The sequence below is a fragment of the Colias croceus genome, chromosome 18 (assembly GCF_905220415.1).
Source record: "Colias croceus chromosome 18, ilColCroc2.1".
Taxonomy (NCBI): Eukaryota; Metazoa; Arthropoda; class Insecta; order Lepidoptera; family Pieridae; genus Colias; species Colias croceus.
Genome location: NC_059554.1, coordinates 4643833 through 4667395, shown reverse-complemented (window position 1 = coordinate 4667395; position 23563 = coordinate 4643833). Strand labels below are relative to the sequence as shown.

Genomic DNA, 23563 nt, shown 5'->3' with positions numbered 1-23563 from the left:
TTTCATCTCTGTGTGTGTTAAATAAAAGGTTGATTTTTGAAGAATTTTCTACGCAAAATTGACAAAGAACCTACCCATTATGCAATGGCATTTTAAAATACGGCTAATCTTTTATAGTGTATACTAATAATAATATAATATTATAAATCTTAAGAGTTTGTTTGTTTGTTTGAACGCGCAAATCTCAGGAACTACGGGTTCGATTTGAAAAATTCCTTCGGTGAAACCTTTGTATCGAGGGAGGCTATAGGCTAAACATCATCACGCTAAGACCAACAGGAGCAGAGCATTGCGGGTGGATCCGTGGAGCACAGCTAGTATCGGATAAACGTTGTAATAATTTACATCCTTAAAGTTTCCATTTAACAAATACCTGCCTTGAAAGGAACATTATATTATATTCAACATATAACAAAAATGAAAACAAGACCTTCTATTAAGTTAATATTTATGCTTTGCCAAATTATGAATGTTAATGAACATCCGGTGCGGGACTACTATGATTTTTCCCTTCAGGAGTTTGAATGCTGCCAAGTTTCGAAATATACACATATTGTAGATACTAATTGTAGATATTGACTGATAACATTAATACTTTTTAACCGACTTCAAAAAAAAGGAGGAGGTTATCAATTCGGCCGGTATATTTTTTTTTTTTTTTTTTTTTATGTATGTACACCGATTACTCCGAGGTTTCTGAACCGATTTACGTGATTCTTTTTTTGTTCGATGCGGGATGGTGTCGAATTGGTCCCATAAAAATTTTATTCGGATAGGCCCAGTAGTTTTTATTTTATGAGCATTTTTGTCTGTAGGTATTTGTAAATTTTGCAAGTGCAAGTTTGAAGTCGGTTGTTTTTAACGCAGTTATCACTTGTTTTTCACTTGATATTTGCGGAAAACTTCTTACCACTGTTACATTGTTTTAGATATACAAAAGTATATAGGTAACCATCATATCGGTACAAATAATTAGATTTTGATTAATTTCAATATTGGTCTGTCTCTATCATAAATACAAGTATTATAGGTACGTAAAAGCATTAAGCAATTATACCAAAAATAAATAATTTATAACAACATATCAGTGGTAGGTACCTACTTAATTATATATAATAATACTTAATAGTTCAGTACAAAAAACTGTGAACAACAACAAAAATAATCACACAGACACACGGAAGGCATGATTAGTTTTAAAAAATTAAACAATAGATATAATTAAATAATGCCAACATTTAAAATATTGGACACATCCACGTTTTAACTACTCTTACCTAACATGGTAAGTTAAATTACAGTTAAAGGGTTAACTATTAAATTTAAACGTAGGTAACCGCTTGCACAATGAAATTTGAAACACATGATGAAACCGCATTCGTTATTGGAACCCGTTGTGGCTTGTAAGTTGTAATGCACGTAGGAAGTGAAGGTTTTCATCACATGCCCACGTCAATAATTGGAGCGGTCTTGTTTTTTTGTTGCAGCGGCGCTCGCTCCGGGGAGGCTTTGTTCCCCCCGCGGCCCGCCCCACCCCACGGCGAGCTACGTAAAACGGTTCGTATTTTTCATTGTTGCTTTAAAGCCTTATAGGTTTTGCTTTATTTATGCCCTTTATGCCTCTTCGTGGAAGATAAATGCCCGGAAGGCGATGTTCTGTTTCTGTCACGGTTAATGGTTCCACGTTATCGGCGAGCGTGTTTATTAATTATAATTATCGTCTCTTTAATGATTCCGTGTAGTGCTCATTAAATTCGAAATGTATTCATTATGCTTTAAATTATAATATTTTTTTGTATCGGATTATTTCCTGAAGTTTTAAAATACAAATTAAAATTTACTTTTATGTAATGCAGCTGCAGTGAAGCAGACATGTATTTTGAAATTATCGTTATGCTCGGAATATATTATTTGAGAGGGAGATCTCCCTTTTGAGTCTATAACTCTATAGTGAAAAACCCTTACTAAAGCTTATCCATACGCTACATTGACGCTAGTATATTTAAAAATAGAATGGTACTTGACATGCGGATCGACGGGAAGTGATACTTGATTCTCTTTCAGTATGAACTATTCACTGCCTTTGATGTAGCTATCTATTCTATCAAAAAAAGCTTTAGACTGTAGTTATACCTACGGTAATCTAAATAATAATTCTGAACGCATTCGCATGGTTGATATTCAAAGTAGATACGCTGATGCAGCACGCACGAAAACAATTTCACACGCTGAAAAATCCCAATGGTATTTTAAATTCGAGTTCGTTTTAAATGAAAATTCTGTTTTTGCAAAATGCAACGCGCTCAATTCCCGACCCATTTTCGCACAAACGCGAGGAGAACAAGTATGGCTTTTGAATCACCCCATACTAAGTGCATTACAACGATCGTGCGAGATTAAACAAACAATGTTAACTAAGTTACTTACATTACAAACTGCGAACAGCGAACTTCATTCGCTTTCACGGGTAATGTTGTCGATACTCATATTTAACATTTTTTGTCCATTTTTCCCATCAATGTCTGTACTGTTTTATACGTTCGATAAAGAGCAATGAAAGCGTGAAAAGATGATTCGGAAGTATTCGCCTTGATAAAAATATATAAATGAGTAATGCACAGATTACCGGAATATTTAAATATTCCCAATAAAATGCAATTAGAAATTATATACCTTTATTTGTTGTTTAAATGGTCCCAACATAAGAAATAAATAATACAATTTTCTGAAAATGCTTTCTTTATTTTATCCGAGAAGATAATACGATGGTCCTTGGATATCCTCATAATTTAATTCTAAGAATAAAAACAAAAGATAAAACAACAATACAGCGAAATATGTCAACATAAAACAACGGAATGACATAAAGATAAGAATAGCCATATTTTTGTGGGCACAAACTAAGATCAAGTTAAACGATGCTATAAACTTGAGCCACAAAATCTAATATATCCCGTCTTGAAAATATCATCGTCTGGCTATATCGCTGATATTATATCTCACGACACATCTTCTATATTGAGGTGTCTTGTATTGATACCGATTTTGGGAGGGAAAATATAGATGTAGACTACAGGTATGTTTTCTATTGTTTAACGCAACATGATACGAAAAATATTAACCACACTTTTGAGCTCAGGCGTAATGTCCCCATCCTAAACAAACATCTAAATGTTATTACTGCTTAAAATTTCGCAGGGATTTATGAAAAATAATACGAAATGAAAAGCCACCGCAAACGATTTATATAAAACAATTGAGATATATCAGGGTTCAGTAAGCAACTGATTAACAGGGTGTTTGTGTTTAGAATAGGGTGCTGATAGTGTCCACACTCCACAGACAACGTAAACAATTTGCAGGGTCAGTTAACGCGTTAGTTTGCGTCCTACATACGGATTGAATTGACTCAGCCTTTTCAAAGATTAATGGGATGCACTAACGATAAATCGCAGTCGCCGGTTGACAACAAAAGATTTAAAATCCTGTCGAAAAATGTATTGATCGAATAACGGATGAATGTTTGTTGAAAGCTTGCAAGCGTTCAAATCGTCTGGTATTCCGTTTAACGTAGCATTGTTTTTAGAATTTTTGCATCAGTTAGTTTCGTGTTCACAAACTAAATTTACGTTATTTTTCATAGAACACTCCAATCATAATGGTTATACCGATAATCCTTTTCATTACAACATTCATAATCACAGAAGCCATAAATAATAATATTCCAATTTCATAGTCTTCACGATGATGGAAACACGATGTAATATGTAGGTAGGGTACGTTCATATAACAGAAACGGTCAGAATATTCCAATATGAATATTCCGGAAGATATTTATTGGAAATACATTATTCGCGTTCACCTACATCAATCATACGTAACATACATTAACGGCGAAGAATAAAAGTGCACAAAGGGAAGATAGAGAATGTTTTCACAGCTGCTAACGTGTAAATAAATGTGTATTCTTGAGGTTCATGATAAATTGTATTATATCCAGCGTATCCATCATAGAAGACACAAAGATAGAATACGACTCATACATTTTTAATCCGTCGGTAATCCTAAAGCCGATTAGTGAACCCATCATCGTGTGTTCCAGTTAGAAACAAAGAAATAATGCGGAGCATTTCGCCTCTTATTCTGCTCTAATCCCTAACACATTTTCGGATCGTTCAGGAATTAATACGATCGTTAATGAATGTAGCTTACGTTATTCAGCAAAATATCTGAATCAACGTTAGTTCCGTCCAACAAATACCTATCGACTATATATTCCGTTCTTATTTATAGACTGAAACTGTTCGGAGTTCGGACGGATGCAAATGAATTTAAGAGGAGAACTTTTTAAGCATTTTCGTAAAGACAAATTTGCATACTTAATTAGAATGGGGTTCTATATTATTTAATCACTTGACAAATGATTCTGCTGACGCTATTAGACGTTTCCCGGAAACTCCCATCTGCGCCATCGATCATATGCTGTCGATACATTTGACGTCTCGACTCTGCGCTGAATCAGCAATTTCCAATAGGGAAATGTCTTACTATTTGCGCCGTATTTTGAAAACAACATTTATATTTTATAAATTCAGTCAAAATCCAAAACTCAGACGTAGAAGCTGAAGTTGGTATAATATTTTTTTCACGACTGCGATGAATAAGAAATAGATTGATTCTAAGAACCCTTCAATTTTGGATAGATAATATCGTTATCTCGTCACGATTTGCCCGGTTTGGATTGAAATTTTATTCCCTTATGCTTTAATAATAAATTTGTATAGTGCCTATGAATAAATTATTCCCTTATATTATTAACATTGTTAAGAAAAGTATGAAATATGACCCCAAAAATAACAAAAGACAGTTTCGAGGACATCCTCGGATACATATCCTCCGCGGGAGATTTCGTAAGTGCTCAGAACAATGTCCTTTTATGGGCTTCACGTTACCTTCCATCAAGTAGAAGTGAAGAGTAGCCCTTTGAGAGCTTGCCGTGGCCCGTGCATTGTCTGCCAAAGGTGACAATGTATTGTGTCGTGAGTGTGCTCAGCCACTTTTTAATTTATAGCAAACTTGTTACATGAGAGGCGAAGGCGTTGTAATAAGGGACCTTGTGCCTATTGTGTATCTAACGTGACATGTAAGGGAACCGGTGATTATCGTAAGAGTTGTTATTGTATCTACAAAAGGATTTGTGCACACATATTCGTATATTCAATATTAATTACGTCTTTTGTTTCAAACACTGGTTTTATTGATTTATATTTGGTAATTTTTAATGTTGAGAACGTGTTGAGTACCATAGACTTAACTTAGAAAATTGAAAAGTTAATGAATTTTAATGTAACATGGGTTTAGGCATTTATAACTCAACATAATTTATTAATTTACCAATAATTGGAGAAATTTTTCCTATATCATTGGATAAGACAACGTGTTACTTACAATCTTCTTTCAAGGAAACAATTTATCTATACATAGGTATAGTAAATCTGTAGAAGGGTCAATCCTGTACATTGAAAATATTGAAAAAATAAATAGCAGGGGGTGTTACTGGATCGATACCAAACCCAAATATGTGATTAAACAAATTTTTGTCTGTCTGTCTGTCTGTATGTTCAGGCATCACGTGAAAACTAACGGTTCGATTTCGATGAAACTTTGTATAATTATACCTTATTATCCTGGGCATAAAATAGGATACTTTTTATCCCGGAAAAATACGTAGAAAAAAAGTAAATCTTAATTTTTCCGCGTGGACGGAGTCGCGGGCGGAAGCTAGTATAAAATAGATCCTAATTCATTTGTTCAAAACATTTCATATGCAAGTTTTAATCTGAAAATATACTTAACAAGTTTGTTTTTATTATAGATGGCGATCGGATTCAAGCGGATTCATAAATGATTCACGAAATATTGGTGAGTGTGATTTATTTCAGTTAATTGTTTTTTATTTATTTGGATCGAAACATTTCCATCAATGTTCTCTCCATGTGACAGATTTATACGTTTTTCACAGCGTTGTATATTATTTTGTGACAAGCGCTACGGTTCGGTTGGTATATTTTAATTTTTAATATTAAATCAAATGTAATGTAATGTTGTTTTTTTTTATTATCCATACGAAGACTTAAAGGTTAGGTACCTAATATTTAAATAGTAAATATACGTGTACTTAATACACTATGAATATCTGTTTCCATTTTTGTGAAAATAAATTTTTCACATATTTTGAATTTATTTTTAACTCTATCATACAATAACCTTACACATAAATATTAACCAATATGAATACACATTACGTAGATAAATAATAGGTACCAAAACTGTAATGACACGCGTTGAAAAGTGTGATAATCGAATCGCGTTCAACATCAAAAGTGATAATATGTCGACACTGTATGCCGTTAAAGTGATTATCGAGAAAATGTTATGCCGAGGTTATGTACCTACTTCGTGAACGCTAAATTACACACCGAAATGAAAATTAAAGGGCGTTTTATTCGAATCCTATTCGTTTGAAAACGTATCTCATTATATGAGATGGGTTTAAATTGGAGCTTACTATTTGTCAAACACTCTGCTGGGAGCGTTTCGATCCCACCGATTCAATTTGCGCGAAATTTAATTGAAAATCGAATCGAGGAATGAAATAAAAGCAGCTCGTTGAGATAATCCGTCATCGTTTTGAATACTAGTTCACTTTTATTCTGGCTCGATGCGAGTGAATACAGCGGAGAAGTCGCGAGACTTGTAGCGTGCTGCGAAGCGATGCTGGAATATCCCCCTGAAAGGATCTTAATCTTCCATCAAAACGGAAAACTAGTTAGCGGAGATCTTTTGTTCGAGAGCCCGTTTCATATTTTTTTCATTCGCTTAAAACTATTGGACTGTCTGGAAATCTAGATAATGAAAAGGTGAGGTTTTACGAATGATGAAAAATAAAAACGTAAATAATTTGTCTGCTCTTAAAGTAGATAAATAAAAATAAATAAAGATTAAAATTGCAAGAACTCTCGACGGTAATATTAAAAGTATGAACCCTTTCTAGACAACGCGTAAATTATTTGTTATATTTTAAAATAAATATAGGTAGTAAAATACCGACAACACGAATACAGCTCTTGGAAATCTCGATAGAGAAAGATTAATGAATATAGGATAACATACTGAAGTTCCTTCATTCGAATTTCATATCTACTTATTAATTGAAATAACATATCAATTTTATGGAGCCATTAATACCGAAAATGTCAATAAAATCGTGTGTGATCTGATCAAGCATCGGCTGAATATTCATAAAGAATTAACAGATCTCGTTAAATATGCAGTGTGGGGCATATAGCGCGGCAGTAGAAATGGCCGGCTGTCAGCAGTGACGAGGGTCGCAGGGTGCACTGGAGGCCTAATTGGAAATCAACGTGACACCCGATACGGTTCCCATCAAACTTAGCAGTCTGATGTTCGATTACAAGAATACGTCGTTCATATGTAGTATAGTCACAGAGTATAGTGTTATAAATGACGTATTTATAAATTGCTTTTGTGGTGCAATTTGGAGTTGTGTTTATACAATAAATTGCGACTACTAGTAGTACCTACTAATAAAAATACATCTTGTAAATGACGATATTGGGATGGTACAATGGACAAGCGATATGTCTTGTTACAGGCTTTTTTTATTTGGTGATTTAGGTACTAATTAATCGATATGAAAATTGAATGTTATAACATACTTATAAGTTATTTTCTTTCTTAGTGGATAATTTTTTTCTTTTAAATTACTTTAGAAATGTAACGGTTAGTATTAGTATGTAGAAGTTAGTTTGAGAATTTAATCAAGCACAGCGAAATCTCATTCCAGCATTCTTCATTACGTAGCTATCCTGCAAGAAAAAATTTATAATGAATGAACATACCGCTGTTTTAAAATAAATTAAAATTATAAGAATCGGTGAAAATTTACCAACTGCGATGCGTGCGTTTTAAATAAGTACAGGACATTACATGTATCCGCGACTTCATTCATTAATACCGACAATTATTTCAGTAAACTTTTCACACATAGTATTTAAAACGACACGATTACATGAGCTATATGTTTGAAAGATTCACACGTTTTGTATTCATACAGGTTCTGAAAATAATGGCTTCCATGCCGTATGGCCTAAAAAGAGTTTCAAGCTATGTGTGTGCTATCAAAAGACTGCGACTGAACAAAACGAGGCATTCAGGTAACATATTCTTTACATAAGTATTTTCAACATAGGAAACCATACAATGTTTCATCCTTACTTAAAAATATTTTGTTTCAGAAGAATTGTTGCGGATTTGTATGAAGGCGATAATTTGTGTAAGTATCGATTAATTACTTTAATTATTCTGCACCACGTTAAAGTTTGTAGGATTACTCAGAATAATGATTTAACCAGACACTGAATTTTTAACGCACATTATAACATACATTATTAAATTAAATTTCCAATCCCGAGAGCTTAATACATTAATAATGTATAATGTTTTAAGTTACACATTTAAAGTTCCTTGTTTTTCGTATTAAAAGCGAATGAAATAACAATATGTTATTGTCGTATTTAGGGTTTCAATATATCTCGCACAGTTAACAAATCGTCAGCTTAATTCGTATCATTGTTGTAATGTGAGTTCATAAAACATCTTGTTTGTGTGCCATCGACCACAATGGCCGCCCGCCCGCAGAATTAGTGCTCTCCCGCCAATTTTAACCCACTTTGTCTTCATTGCCAGCTGTCTCTGAGCTCTAGGGTCGCGGAACATTGGGACAATGATGGTAATTTTATAAAGATACTTTCTTAAACTTATTTGTTAGTTTATTGTGAGCGTTAATAGTGAAAAAAAAAAACATATTTTAAAATAATCAAAGATAATAAGAGATCCCGCAGGGAAAGTAAATGTGTTGCTACAGTGATATATATAAAGTACCTACAATACCCTCCAATTTAAGCAAAGGTGAACATGCACGGCTGGCAAAGGGTTCATTTCCATTTCATCTGTTTATAGTCCTAGGGTACAAAGGAAAGATATAACAGCTGGGAACAAGAGCGTAATTCCCGCAGGTTTTGTCTTGCGACAAATGTGTTGCGAAGTAGAAAAACGTGTCTACAAAGCTCACGGCTGCATTTTTAAATCCTTCGTAATGGCCAGTTCGTTAGCAAGCTACGAGACGTGAACAGGAAGAAACACATCATATTTTCCTACAATATTAAAACTAAAAGTGAAATCCGAGTAATGCCAAGTATTCGAGTCACGTACAACTATTTACAGAGTATGCAAGATGTTCGAATCCGTTTATTCTTTCACAAAACTTTATTTATAGGTCTTGTTTAACTTTGTATTCTTTGGAGAAGGTAGAAATGTTAAACAATATTTGTTCCATAAAATTTATCTCTTCTTATTCTTCTTATTTCTATACATTGCAATGAAATATGAAATATTCATATTTACGTCAATATTCATTTCTAAAGCAATGTTTAGTTTTATAAAAAAACAAATTACACTGCCACAGTAGTATCTTTTACTATATTACTTACTACTGCCACAGTAGTATAATAAGTCTCCAAAAATATTGAAGATCAATTAAAAATGCCCAATAAGGATCAAATTGCAAAAAATCGAAGTCTTTAAAAAGGCCTACACTTTTGATGATCAATACAGTGCACACCCAAAGGCAGTCGGAACTTGTAATCTGTATCTGAGAGCAAATAGTACACGTTGTGTGCACATTGGACGCGTCGTGTTCCGCAACTTGCAAAGCTTTGAGGGGATGAGACATTGCGATTCATTCTCGCATTTAAAAGCAAGACTGTAATTTCACAGGCCTTTGTCTATCCGCGCGGGCCTCCCGCTCGCAGGGAAATATGCGCATTCAAAATGGATTTTTATCTTTTTTCAAGTGCCACGCTTTAGTTGCGTACTTGCATTGAACAAAACATTCCACGTTAAATACTTTATTCTTCATAAATTGTCTACGCTGCATTAAAACGTTTATCAATTGAATTTCGCTACCGTTTTTCCCTCGTATTCACAATCGTTTGACGCTTATTGCAAGCATAAGATTTGCGCGTGGGATTTGAACTTTTCTTTGATATGTGCGTTAAACGTTTTATTTTTATTAAAACATCATTGATTATTTCATTTTTTTGTTAATATAGAATACATGATTTAGTTGAATAGAGTCGTATTCATTTGTCTTTACCAGACAGAGACCGTTGTCCGTTTTAATGGTAACCGCTGGTCATTCATCTTGGTCATCAGCTTGGTCATTCGCTGGTCAGGCTTGGTCATTCATTACCGAAGACTAATACAAGTCAAAAAAAATTATTTGCCAACATATCTTGCACAGTTCAAAGATTTCGTAGTTACGTGAAATAAATAGTTTATACAACGTGTGGCCTTATTCGGATGGGAGTAGGTCAGTGCACTCGGAAAGTTCACAGTATTGATTTTATTGCGCAAGCCCGAAAATATAAATGGGCTCTGCTATATGGAAGTGGTCCTGGCCATCGATTGCGGATAAGTGCTAAAAATACTCGCACTTCTACTGCCATTATGTCGGAGTGCACTCGAATCGCTTGCGGTGTACCCTCTTTAATTATACGTCATCTCTAGTGTACATTTTAATGTTACACACGAATCGACACAGGAATCGTATCCAACATTTCATCATCAATCCTATATTTTATACTGCAAAAGCTAAAAATAGGGTATAATTTATATATTATTATCATTAATTTCTGAGTATTACAAAAAGCAAGAAGCAAGACGTCTAATATTTTTAAATATGAAATGCACAACGTCTATTCTCGCTATTTATGAGACCTATTATTACCTATAGTACCTATTATTTGAAAGCTCTTTGAAGATTTATTCAATAGATGGCCTTTTTACAGATTTTAGTAAACGGAAGCGGCGGCAAAAAGCATTCAATCTAGAAGTTCCAGCCGAGTACGAACTTATTCAATCAAGCGAAGAGTAAGTAAACTTTTCCTACAAATAATGGAGATAAAATAGGTATCTTTCTACGAACAATACTGTATATTTTTTACCTTAAACATTGTTGAATATACATGAATAAAAATGAGACTTAATGAGATCGTTGCAAAACTTGATATTTCATTCAATTCAATGAATGTCTCATTCTTGTCCTCACCTCTCACCTTTTTCCATAAAAACGAGCAAATAGGTCACAAAAGCAGATGCATTGTCGCGGAATCTTATTAAAATTGGAATATCTTATTGAATTTTGTGCCGTAACATTATTGTGTTAAGACACAGTATCGTGTTCAAGTGACATCTCGGTTACATAATTACTTCAGACGCTCTACATAGCGGGGCGACGACCCAGCGCGACTTTGACCCACTTCTGACTAATTTCTCGTCTCACCCTCTCCCCAGACATTACACCTACATAAACGGTATCGTTTAGAACTTACCTGTCACTTGTAGCCTCATTTTCCGGCGAATTTTGAAGTCAATTATAGCTGTTAATTTTACGAAAGGGTACCTTTACATTATTTTATGATAGGATTAATGAAGTTGGCTGTGAAATTATTCACGTGTAAAATTAAATGACGATACGCGTTAAGGTATTAGTCCCTTATGGAAATAATTAATTATTAATGGGTTACGTTAGTCTATTTTTAATAATACAGAGTAGTTGTAATAATTTGCTAGCTACATAGAGTACTCTATTATGAAAGTGAATGTTTATTAATTAATTGATGCTTGTAATTTCAGTATACATACGAAATTAAATTCACTTACCGATATTATACAATAGCCCGGTAAAATGTATGAACTAAAATTTCCCATTAATACAGTAGGTAGTTAAATGTTAGGTGGTAGTTGTTGCAATAATTACAGATTTCAATACATACCCTTTACACATTGTAGTTAAAGACCCTTTTATAGATGCGAGACCCCACAAACTGAACGCCATTGTTCTTGCGTCTCAATGAATTGTTTCTTTTCATAATTGAATACAAATTACTGCTCTCGGCACACGCAAAATTAATTCCTGGTAACTCAACTGTATGTTAAATTGACAGCATGTATAACGAAGCCGTTATACAAAATTCATTACGAAAATGTTTAACATATAAACACAGGTATAAAGTATAAACGCAACCGGCAGAATTTTAAATAAAGCGTGATTACGTGTGCCTGCGTACTTGCAAATATTTATATTTTCTCATCGGCCTCCACTAAAAGTTTATTCGCGTTGTAATGTTTTTCTTCCATTACCTATGATTTGAAATGTTCCTAGAAGGGTTGAATAAAATAACATTATTTGTGAAAAGGTATATAGACTTGCCACAAAAATATTTATAAAAGTTTATTTTTATGCTTTACGCTTGTGTAGGTGTTTGTTTAATTGTTAATATAATAATAATGATAGTGCTTTATTTTTGTTTTTAAAATAATATTATAATATCAAAAGTCAAAACATATTTAACATAACTAATCTTTTCATATTATATTATTATAATCTTTTCATATTTTCATGTTTTATAAGCGCATGCCATACCACACCTTAAAATAATATCACTTTAATTAGAGAGTACACAGGATCAAGATACTCATTCACATATTTTTATTATTCAGGCGTATTTAGCATAAAACGATAGTTTGGAATGCGGAAAACAATACATGCAGGCTCCAACATGTAATAACTTTACTTTATCCACTACTTGTAAAATTAAATATTTTCTAAATCCAACTTTTTGCAGGAAACGCTTTGTTTTAAGCTGAGCATTGTGCTCGCACTGAGTAGTGCATGTAGGAGAACGGTTTTTATTAAAAATCGTCACTTTTCATAATGGTCTATAAAAGTTTGTCGGTAAACAAGCAGCGTAGCGCCCGGCGCCGTTGTTTCAAAGTTTGTCATATTCAAGTGTTTCGACAAGCAACTTTGCGCATTACAAACAGTTTGCGTCAACAATTTCTCATTTGTTCAGCACTTTGCAAATATAGCCTTTACAAATTTATTAGCCTTTAGTTCGCGTTCTTCACATTTAATGCATGGATATGAAGTTCAATGTGCTTTTAGTCAAAGCTTTATTTACGAAGCGTTCACCTATGAATGTGAAAAGGATTACTTTCAAGAACTTTTTCCGTAGTTTATGAATGGTAGCATGAAAGCTTCATTTAAGTATTATCTTAAGAATTAGTTTAAAGAAACTGAATAGAGTAGTTTGAGAACTAATTAGGAAGAAGCATTGAATTAATATATTTCACATTTAACATCCTGCATTTGATATGAAGAAATTTCTAAAAAATTTAATTAAGAAATGTATTTAAAATAATAATTATAAACATAAAATAATAATGACTTAAACTTATATGAAAATGTTTGTTATAACTTTGAATTATTTGCAGGTATAACTGCATACAAGTGGAATCTGCTAATGGAACTTGTGATGAAATACAGGGTAAATGGAAGAAGCAATTTAACACCGGTGAGTAATTAAGTCCATAAGCAATACTTTATTCGTACAAGAAATACGCCATAGGTAAAATATATGTATTTCAATAGGTAAGTACTTATACTTTATTATCATGTTTTACGTTTTAATATTTCTCTTTTACATTTCTTTTTTCATTGACATGGTGACACTTTATTATTTTTCTTTAGAATATGCTTCAGAAAAAATGTGTACCTACAAGCTCGAATATTGGATACAATCTTTATTTATTTATTTTTACCTTTTGAAGTCTGACTTTTATTACGATTTCGGCTTTAATAGTCAGTCGTCAACTTCAGATAGAAGGTTTGAAGTAGACTTGTTTTAGTAATAAAACTAACGTAAGTATACAAAATATTTAATTGGATTGGGCTTCGTGGAAATAACTGAAGAAAAACTGTGACTTTATTTAAATGAAATTGCTACACGAGGAAACAAATTAGTATGGGTCATGTTATTAAAATGTACAGCTTCACAGTATGAGTATATTTTCTATATTCTATTCATATACATTTTCTATTTGTTCAGTAGTTCAAATTATTAATTACATTACTTATAGTAAAACCCTGGCGAAAAGCTTATTTTGTAACATTTAACACATTTCTATAGTCAAGTATTATTATTTTACATAATATAAAATACAGTCTAAGTAACCGTTATTACTCTAAGGAATGTATAGTTAGTCTGTGAGACCACTAAGTATCGGGCGACGTTAACTGTACTGTATGATGGTTATAAAATGCTAGGCTTTGCCACTAAAAGGTTCTAGTCCACAGTCTAGAAATATAGCTTGCGGCTCATAATAAGACAGGTCATAAATATAATGGTTACCCCAGTCTCTCGAGTGCTGCGGGTTAAGAATTACTCTGCTAGAAGCGAGCTCAGATGACATCTTTGTCATTCTTTCTATTTTTATACTCATTTCGACGCTCCGTTGAATTTATGCAATTTTAAAATTTATAGACATTGAAAATACTTCGTTTCGTTTATGAACGAATATTTTAACAAGAATTTAAAATATCTCGGAATTCATTTCTTAATATCAAAAGATGACTATAATAATTTTGGACGGAATGTGTTTAGTGCTTTATTTTTAAAGAAATTAATCGATTTGGCGAAAACATTTTGAGCTTTTTTTGAAAGTATTTAATAGGTTTTTATTACGTGTAGGTATACTCTAGCATTCTTATTCTCTAAACTTATTAAATTAATAAATACGTTAATAATAATACAATTTGTCGTGATGTTATTACAATATTAGTTTATAAGTGTCTCATGTCTGTCTCGTAGGTTCAAGGATAAATGTAAGGACATATTATTGGATAAATGAAGCTTATTTTATTACATCGATTATTTCTGTTACCAAATTAAGCTTTTAGTAAAATACGATGATATACCTAATTATTCTCTCCCATGTTATAAACTCCATATATCCATGCTCAATTTCATTTTAAATTTTTTATCATAAAAAAATAAATGCACTTTTAAATAAATAATTATGTTCGCAAAAAAGTATAGGTTCGAGCATATTATAAATATTGATACCACCATGTGATTTAAATTTTAATTGTATTTCAAATGTCGTATATAATATTTGAACTGAAAGTTATTAATAATATATATTATTATTATAATGTTCAATGAATATTCAGTTAAATTGCATCAATATTTTAAAAGAGCCCCAGGGAATATTATAATTATTATATTCGCGAACAAATCGACAGGTTTATTATTTTATGCAAAATTTATCATTATCGTAACGAAATGCATTTTCCTTGCGGCATCAGATGGCTGTGTAATTTATAATTATTGTTGATTTAAATCATTTTGCTTTCCAGTATCAATTTCCATTTGCTCTATATAACATTTTACATGTAACTTATTGTTATATATACGTATGTATTACAAAAATGTTCTCGATATTTCATCTCTGGATACCAAAACTCGAGATGCAATAAATAACTCGAACACTGCGATACCCATTATAGTTAAGTAGTTATATTTTGTTTATATCACCGTTCACCTTCCATCTCGCATTGTTAGCAAGAAATAATATTTCCCCACGCGAATGCTTAAAATGGGTTTCTTCTAGCCACCAAGGAACAAATATATTGCGATTTGCTCCTTCATTTTCTCGCAAGGTATTTTATTGCTTTGGGGTCGCTCATAAATTTCCTACTCACTCAGAGAGAAAAATAAGGCTGTAGCTTAGGGCAAATTGTTGTGAAAAAATCCTATCAGTACGTTCTTATCACCTGGGTACAGAAATTGGAAATTTATGGGTGTGTTAATGTAAAATATGTGGTCTTAATTTAACTGGTATTTTGCGTGGAGATTGGAATTTATGCTTTTGTGTGTGAAAATAAAAGTTCATATTTTTCTACAAATTATAAATTAGACTATAAATAATATCTATTATAATATTTTTATTTTTCAATACATATCTACTAACTTCCATGTAGGTTATAAATTCCGAAAAACAAGCACCAGTAGTATTCGCCAAAATGGGCTAGAACTAAATTAGTGTATTTAATTTACCCACAAAACTCTGGTTCTAATGAGTTTCGTGCCAGATAAAGTTCTCAAATGGGATGGGAACCGGGATTAAATTCCTACGACCAGAAAACGTACAGAATACAATAATATGTACCATTTTCCTCGTCGTTAAGACCACTCCTATATATAAAACCTTCTTAATTTCACTTCACAAAGAAAATGCCAAACCTAAATTAAAAAGGAAAGTAAACAAGTCCTTATACAAAACGTAAAAAATTTAGTCGTAACCAGTCTTTAGGAAATTCGAATTGCAAATAAATGTGTAGGTAGGTATATATAGCACGTAGCACGTAGCTAGCGGTGACCTAAAAACATTGTCGGCCATCTGCCGAATTTTTTATGCACACTAAACCGTACATCGTAATGTCCTCGTCCATACGAATGGCTGGACTGAATATATTAGGGGAATTGGATTTCGATTTCCCAAAACATGATAGTTGAAAAGTTACAAGAAAATACGTGACTTTGACGAGATCAATTTTCGAGTCCATTCTGGGCTAGTACTCCAGCGGTTACTTTACCGAAAGGAAAGTTTTCAAATTGGAATAGTTCGCCGGATATTTCCCGCCTGACATCCATCTTGGTGGAGGTGGGCGTAGGTGGCGAGGGAGATGATTTTTTTTTTATTTTCATATGTCAAAAGCTCGTTTTGCCAAGCGTCTATTGTACTGACGAGGTTATCGCATGAAGTTTTTCATAAGAGTGTATTTACCCTCTTCATTTATGAAATGAAATTCACATTTCACTTTTCGTAAGGTTTTTCATTGGAATAATGTTTACCTAATTATGTGGGTACTCTTTTTGTTAAAACTTTATGGATATGTAATGTGAGCCAAAAACGTTAGGTATCTTCAAACAAGAGGAATTATACCTAATAATTGTAACAAATATGAAAGTATTTTATTTCTAAGCATGAAATCGTTACTGTAAATAGTTACACTATGTCCATAAATAAGATTCTCAGACTATTTTCGTTGCAACCTTCACGCTGCATCTTCCTCATGATATCAGCAATTTTGTTCTGTATCTACTTACTGAATAGTAACCCATTCGGTTGTAAATTTTTAGCTCGGTCGCACGATTTATAGCGTTATAAATTCTGAACGAATGCGGATAGTAAAACGGAAAAAGAATGAATTTTTCAACGAGTCACATTCCGTATGAGACGTCCTTTATAGAGGCTTTGTACATTTATTGTTTGCGTACAACTCCGGAACAATAAAGAATAAAATGCTACATATGAAGCGTAGGTGTCCTTTATTTATAAACATCAAAAGATAATATTTTATTTAATGTTCTAAGAATACTGTCTAGAAAAATGTTCTCCGTCTGTAATAATTTTGTAAGAACTTATACTTGTTTTTCTTGCTGAAAATACTAATAGATTAATCTCTCAGACGTCTTATGAGCTTTAGGAATCCAATACAAAATATTATTATGTTTCATAATTATGTTATGTGTACCTATAATTTACCAACTTATTTCTAAGGTGACTTTCTGTAACAGCGGCTTGTTTTATGGGACACAAAAATATTGTTGCACTTATATATTCTCAGGTATATGGTGCTCATTAGCGGCGAGGACGGGTTGTGTCGGCGCTTACAAAAGAAAACGACAAAAACGCTCTTCAGGTTAGAAAGAAACCATATTTCCTCCGAAGTCTCCTATTATTTTCATAACGTGTTGTGTTTTGTAGATTCTCGGCCGGAATTGGTGTATACTTTTATTGAACAAGCTGTACAGCCCGGGGCGCAAGTTGCCCTCAAGTGTTCGGCGGTCGGGGAACCGCCACCTAGGTTTCGATGGACCCTCGATGGACAGCCAATTCCTTCGCACCATGGGTATGAAGCATTTTGATAAGTCAACAATAACAAATGTACTAGCATCTAAACATGTTATCAAGTATTTCACAATTCTTGATAACATGTTTAGATGCAAGTAGCGTAAGCTTTTGTGAAATTAGAGAAAAATAATTTTATTTCATTTTCCCGAAATTTACAGAAGACTGTCTTGGATGGTGACGCAACGTAACCAGATATAAGGAGCAATCGGTTTATAAAAATATATAATATATTTCTTTGTTCTTTTAACATTTTCCTTCATAAGTATTTTATTAAACCGTCGTTCACGGTTCAGTTTTCCAGATATAATATGAATATTCAATTTCCTCTTATGATTTTTTCAGTTATATTGTAATCGTAGAAACAATTGAAGTGTATGTAGGTCAATAGTCAATGGTTTATTTGTTGAAATATTATGTAAAGGCATTTGGGCAAAGATTTTGTGGTAATATTACAATTGAATAAATTAATGTTTCTTAGGAAAGAATTTCGTTTGTTTTTATTTCGTTGGTATCGTTGGTTGGAAATGGTTGGAATACACTACCTAATACAACACAAGCTAATGTACTATTATGCATGAGTGGATACTATATACAGGGTGTAATCGTTAAGTGTGCACAGGCGATTTTTCCGTAAGTATTACAGATAACAAAAAAATTTAAACTGATATCGAAAGTACTTAACCTTATGAGTAAAACGGCCGTAATAAATTTTTAAAAATAAATCGAGAAATATCAAAAAAATTATCTTTAAACCCTCCCATACATTAAGTATGAAATATGAATATCCTATATACATTTAATATGAAAGATTTTAGCTTTCTTTTTCTCTTTTTGGTTTTCTGCTTTAATTACTTCGCAAATTTGAAGTGGCATTTTCCACGCTTTTTCCGGACATTTTCACGCATTTTCCGGATATTTTCCGGGCATTTTCCAGGCATTTTCCGGGACTTTTCCGGGAATTTTCCAGGCATTTCGCAGGCATTCCGGATGTCCCCGGAAAATGCCTGCGTGAAAATGTCCGGGGAAAAAGTGGAACATACCTGGAAAATCCCCGGAAACTCCCTGGGAAATTCCCGGAAAATGCGCCTGGGAATTTCCCGGAAAATGCCTGGGAAGTGCCCGGAAAATTCCCGGAAAATATCCAGAAAATGCGTGAAAATGTCCGGGAAAAGTGTGGAAAACGCCTGGAAAATCCTCGGAAAATGCCTGTAAAATCCTCGGAAAATGCCAGGGAAAAGCCGGGAAAATATCCGGAAAATGCCTGGGAAATGCCCGGAAAATTCCCGAAAAATATCCGGTTAATGCGTGAAAATGTCCGGGAAAAGTGTGGAAAACGCCTGGAAAATCCTTGGAAAATGCCTGGAAAATCCTCGGAAAATGCCAGGGAAAGTCCCGGAAAATGTCCGGAAAATTCCCGGAAAATGCCTGGGAATTTCCCGGAAAATGTTTGGGAATTTCCCGGAAAATGCCTGGGAATTTCCCGGAAAATGCCTGGAAAAGTCCCGGAAAATGTCCGGAAAATTCCCGGAAAATATCCGGAAAATGCGTGAAAAGCCGGGAAAATATCCGGAAAATGCCTGGGAAATGCCCGGAAAATTCCCGAAAAATATCCGGTTAATGCGTGAAAATGTCCGGGAAAAGTGTGGAAAACGCCTGGAAAATCCTTGGAAAATGCCTGGAAAATCCTCGGAAAATGCCAGGGAAAGTCCCGGAAAATGTCCGGAAAATTCCCGGAAAATGCCTGGGAATTTCCCGGAAAATGTTTGGGAATTTCCCGGAAAATGCCTGGAAAAGTCCCGGAAAATGTCCGGAAAATTCCCGGAAAATATCCGGAAAATGCGTGAAAATGTCCGGAAAAGGGTGGAAAACGCCTGGAAAATCCTCGGAAAATGCCTGGAATATCCTCGGAAAATGCCAGGGAAAAGCCTGGAAAATATCCGGGTAATGCCTGGGAAATATCCGGAAAATGCCTGGGAAATGCCCGGAAAATTCCCGGAAAATGCCTGGAAAATTCCCGGAAAATGCCTGGGAATTTCCCGGAAAATGTCCGGAAAATGCGTGAAAAGCCTGGAAAATCCTTGGAAAATGCCTGGAAAATCCTCGGAAAATGCCAGGGAAAGTCCCGGAAAATGTCCGGAAAATTCCCGGAAAATGCCTGGGAATTTCCCGGAAAATGTTTGGGAATTTCCCGGAAAATGCCTGGGAATTTCCCGGAAAATGCCTGGAAAAGTCCCGGAAAATGTCCGGAAAATTCCCGGAAAATATCCGGAAAATGCGTGAAAATGTCCGGAAAAGGGTGGAAAACGCCTGGAAAATCCTCGGAAAATACCTGGAAAATCCTCGGAAAATGCTAGGGAATAGCCTGGAAAATGCCTGGGAAATGCGTGAAAATGTCCGGAAAATGCGTGAAAATGTCCGGGAAAAGTGTGGAAAACGGCTGGAAAATCCTCGGAAAATGCCTGGAATATCCTCGGAAAATGCCAGGGAAAAGCCTGGAAAATATCCGGAAAATGCCTGGGAAAGGCCCGGAAAATTCCCGGAAAATGCCTGGAAAATATCCGGAAAATGCCTGGGAAATATCCGGAAAATGCCTGGGAAATTCCCGGAAAATATCCGGACAATGCGTGAAATGTCCGGGAAAAGCATTTAAAAAAAATGCCTGGAAGTCCCCGGAAAATAGATGTACTTATTACTTTACAGGTATTTTCCGAGGATTTTCCGGATATTCTCCGGGAATTTCCCGGATATTCTCCGGGAATTTCCCGGGCATTTCCCAGGCATTTTCCAGGCGTTTTCCACACTTTTCCCATTCCACATTTCCACATTTTCACGCATTTTCCGCATATTTTCCGGGAATTTTCCGGGCATTTCCCAGGCATTTTCCGTGAAATTGTCAGGCATTTTCCGGGAATTTCCCAGGCATTTTCCGGGGATTTTCCAGGTATGTTCCACTGACATTTTCACGCATATTTTCCGAGCAGTTTCCGGGCATTTGCCGGGCATTTCCCAGGCATTTTCCGGGGATTTTCCGGATATTTTACAGGCATTTTCCGGGGATATCCGGAAAATGCCTTTTTTTTTAGTGGGGAAATCTTGCATAGATACCCACGGCCTCCGGGTAAGAGGCCGTGGGTTATGTCAGATTCCTACCGACCAAAACCCCACTGTGTTCCGTCAAGCCGCATCAGCGACAGGGCCACGGGTATGTGTAGAATTCATCCGTGACCAATCCGGAAAATGCCTGTAAAAATGCCACTTCAAATTTGCGAAGTAATTAAAGCAGAAAACCAAAAAAAGAAAAAGAAAGTTAAAATCTTTCATATTAAATGTCTAAGGGATATTCATATTAATTCATACTTAATGTATGGGAGGGTTTAAAGATATTTTTTTTTTTATATTTCTCGATTTATTTTTAAAAATTTATTACGGCCATTTTACTCATTAGGTTAAGTACTTTCGATATCAGTTTAAAGTTTTTTGTTATCTGTAATACTTACGGAAAAATCACCTGTGCACACTTAACGATTACACCCTGTATATATCCAATTAGGAATGAGCCTGAATTATAAGAGATTCACTGTTTGATTGATTTAAAAATTTCATCTTAATATTTATGCAAAGCAATACATGGTAGAAAATTTTGCTGGTATAAAAACATAGCTAGCAGCTTCGCGAAGAATTTTCCGCGTAAAATGGCTCGGCAGAGGAAAGCGTGTTTTTCGGCCGAGCCACGTCCACACTAGCCAAGGTGCTTCACGCAGTACTTAATTAAAAAAAGCTTTTTTTTTATTTGACGTTTTGTTTTTGTTTATCCACAGAGCGATAATATCAGAAGGGCGCGACAACGGCCCATCTGGTATGGGCGGGAACAATTATATCCTGTCTACACTCTCGCTGAGCACCGCGCGGGTGGAGCACGGTGGCCGGTACGAATGCCGCGCGAGCAACGCGCACGGCTCGGTTGCGCATGCCGCTCGGTTGAACGTCTATGGTGACTATATATTTGGAAGTTTATTAGATTAACCAACATTATATTATAATTAATATTAAATTGTTTTAGGATAATGTGATTTTTGTTAGGTAGCAGGTGTTCATTTTTGTTTTGTTAAAGTGAAAATGGTTTATTTATTGAAATAAAAAAGGTTTACTGAAGGTACGAAGGCATTTGTATAAAGGTTTATCTTAATAAATAAAATGGTTATTAGAGATACCAGACACAAAATTAAAGAATTTCCTAAGCTTTTATTACTTCTAACTTATAAGTATATGACATATTATATCGCGTGAAATGTAAAGTCAAATTGAAGAGTTTTCATGAAAATATATTTCCGCTAGGTCCTCCATACATCAGAGCTTTGAATCCAGTGAAAGCTGTTGCGGGTTCGGAAGTGACAATATGGTGCCCTTATTACGGTTTTCCCATTGAGTGAGTAAATTTTCATGCTAAATCTTGCGTAAAAACTTGTTATCCTTTTCCCTCCCATTACATTTTGGCACACCTGTCTCTTTCACGCGTGTTTACTTATACAACCATGGAAAATAAGTAACAGAACATTTATTAAATGTTTACTTTGCAGCTCAGTAAAATGGGAAGGTGGAGTGGGTATTGATCCCAGATATCAACAAGTTGATGGCAGGCTAACTATTATAAATGTGGATAAAAACAGGGATAAAGGGGGTTGGATTTGTTCCGTAATGACACCTGGAGGGGAGCTCGCGAGGAGAGAGGTAAGAATCAAAGCTTGTATATCCACGAGAAATATAATATTGTTCACTCTTTGAGATAATGTTATACTTTGTATGGAGTTCATATAGCGTGCATCGATTGAATCGGGCATGGATTAAATCCAATATTATTTTTAGAAGAGTTCATGGGCAGCTAGTTCAACGTTCTAATTTAGTATGAATTCAGTATTCAGCCAACTTCAGATTTATAAAGTTGAAAATAGAATCTTAACGAAGTAGGTATATACGAATACGATGCACAAATTGCACATTTTCATGATAAGTTAACCTGTTATGAAAAACGAATAACTAGTCTATTACATTATTTGAACAATTCATAAGAAGTTTTTCAACTGGAACCAAATATTGCAGATACTTACTAAATATTTTATTATCAATGGTTCCATCCTTATGAGCATACCACTTAAATTCGTCATAAGATTATTTATTAATTTTGAGATCTTACAGAATCAATAACAAAAGTTAATTTAATGTAGGTACATCTTTATGAAGTTGCAAAAATTCTAGCCCATTTTAACGATCCAAGATAGTAAGATACGAATATTCCAGGTGCAAGTGAACGTAGTGTCGCCTCCCGTCTTGTCGCCCATCGTGTTTCCGCCCGGCTTGCGCTCCGGCGACCGCGCTCAGTTGACCTGCACTGTGACGTCAGGGGACATGCCTGTTTACTTCTCGTGGCTCAAAGATCAAATGCCGATTTCCAGCGTGCTACAGGTAGGGTTTATAGACATCTTAATAGATGGTGATTGCGGCGGATTGTACGTTATGTTGATTTTATTTTTTTAGGTGTATACGCGTAAATTTATAACACCTAATGAATAAGGATTTAATACCTACAACAGTATAATTAATCAGTATGTTTTATTCATATTAAACACGGTGACCTTAATCCTACAAAACGAAGTAAAGCCTC

The 23563-nt window shown here is 34.5% G+C and overlaps 1 protein-coding gene across 1 annotated transcript in view; it reads left to right on the top strand.

The window, feature by feature from the left end:
* Positions 1–23563, top strand: part of LOC123699687 (Down syndrome cell adhesion molecule-like protein Dscam2) — a 72079-nt gene that overhangs the window by 16029 nt on the left and 32487 nt on the right. Inside the window, exons 3-14 of the mRNA XM_045646697.1 lie at positions 1488–1557; positions 5876–5922; positions 8138–8237; positions 8319–8356; positions 10932–11013; positions 13420–13499; positions 17618–17692; positions 17758–17902; positions 21723–21895; positions 22240–22330; positions 22482–22632; positions 23200–23364. Of these exons, the coding sequence (XP_045502653.1) occupies positions 1488–1557; positions 5876–5922; positions 8138–8237; positions 8319–8356; positions 10932–11013; positions 13420–13499; positions 17618–17692; positions 17758–17902; positions 21723–21895; positions 22240–22330; positions 22482–22632; positions 23200–23364 (1217 nt within the window). The remainder of the gene's footprint in view (positions 1–1487; positions 1558–5875; positions 5923–8137; positions 8238–8318; positions 8357–10931; positions 11014–13419; positions 13500–17617; positions 17693–17757; positions 17903–21722; positions 21896–22239; positions 22331–22481; positions 22633–23199; positions 23365–23563) is intronic.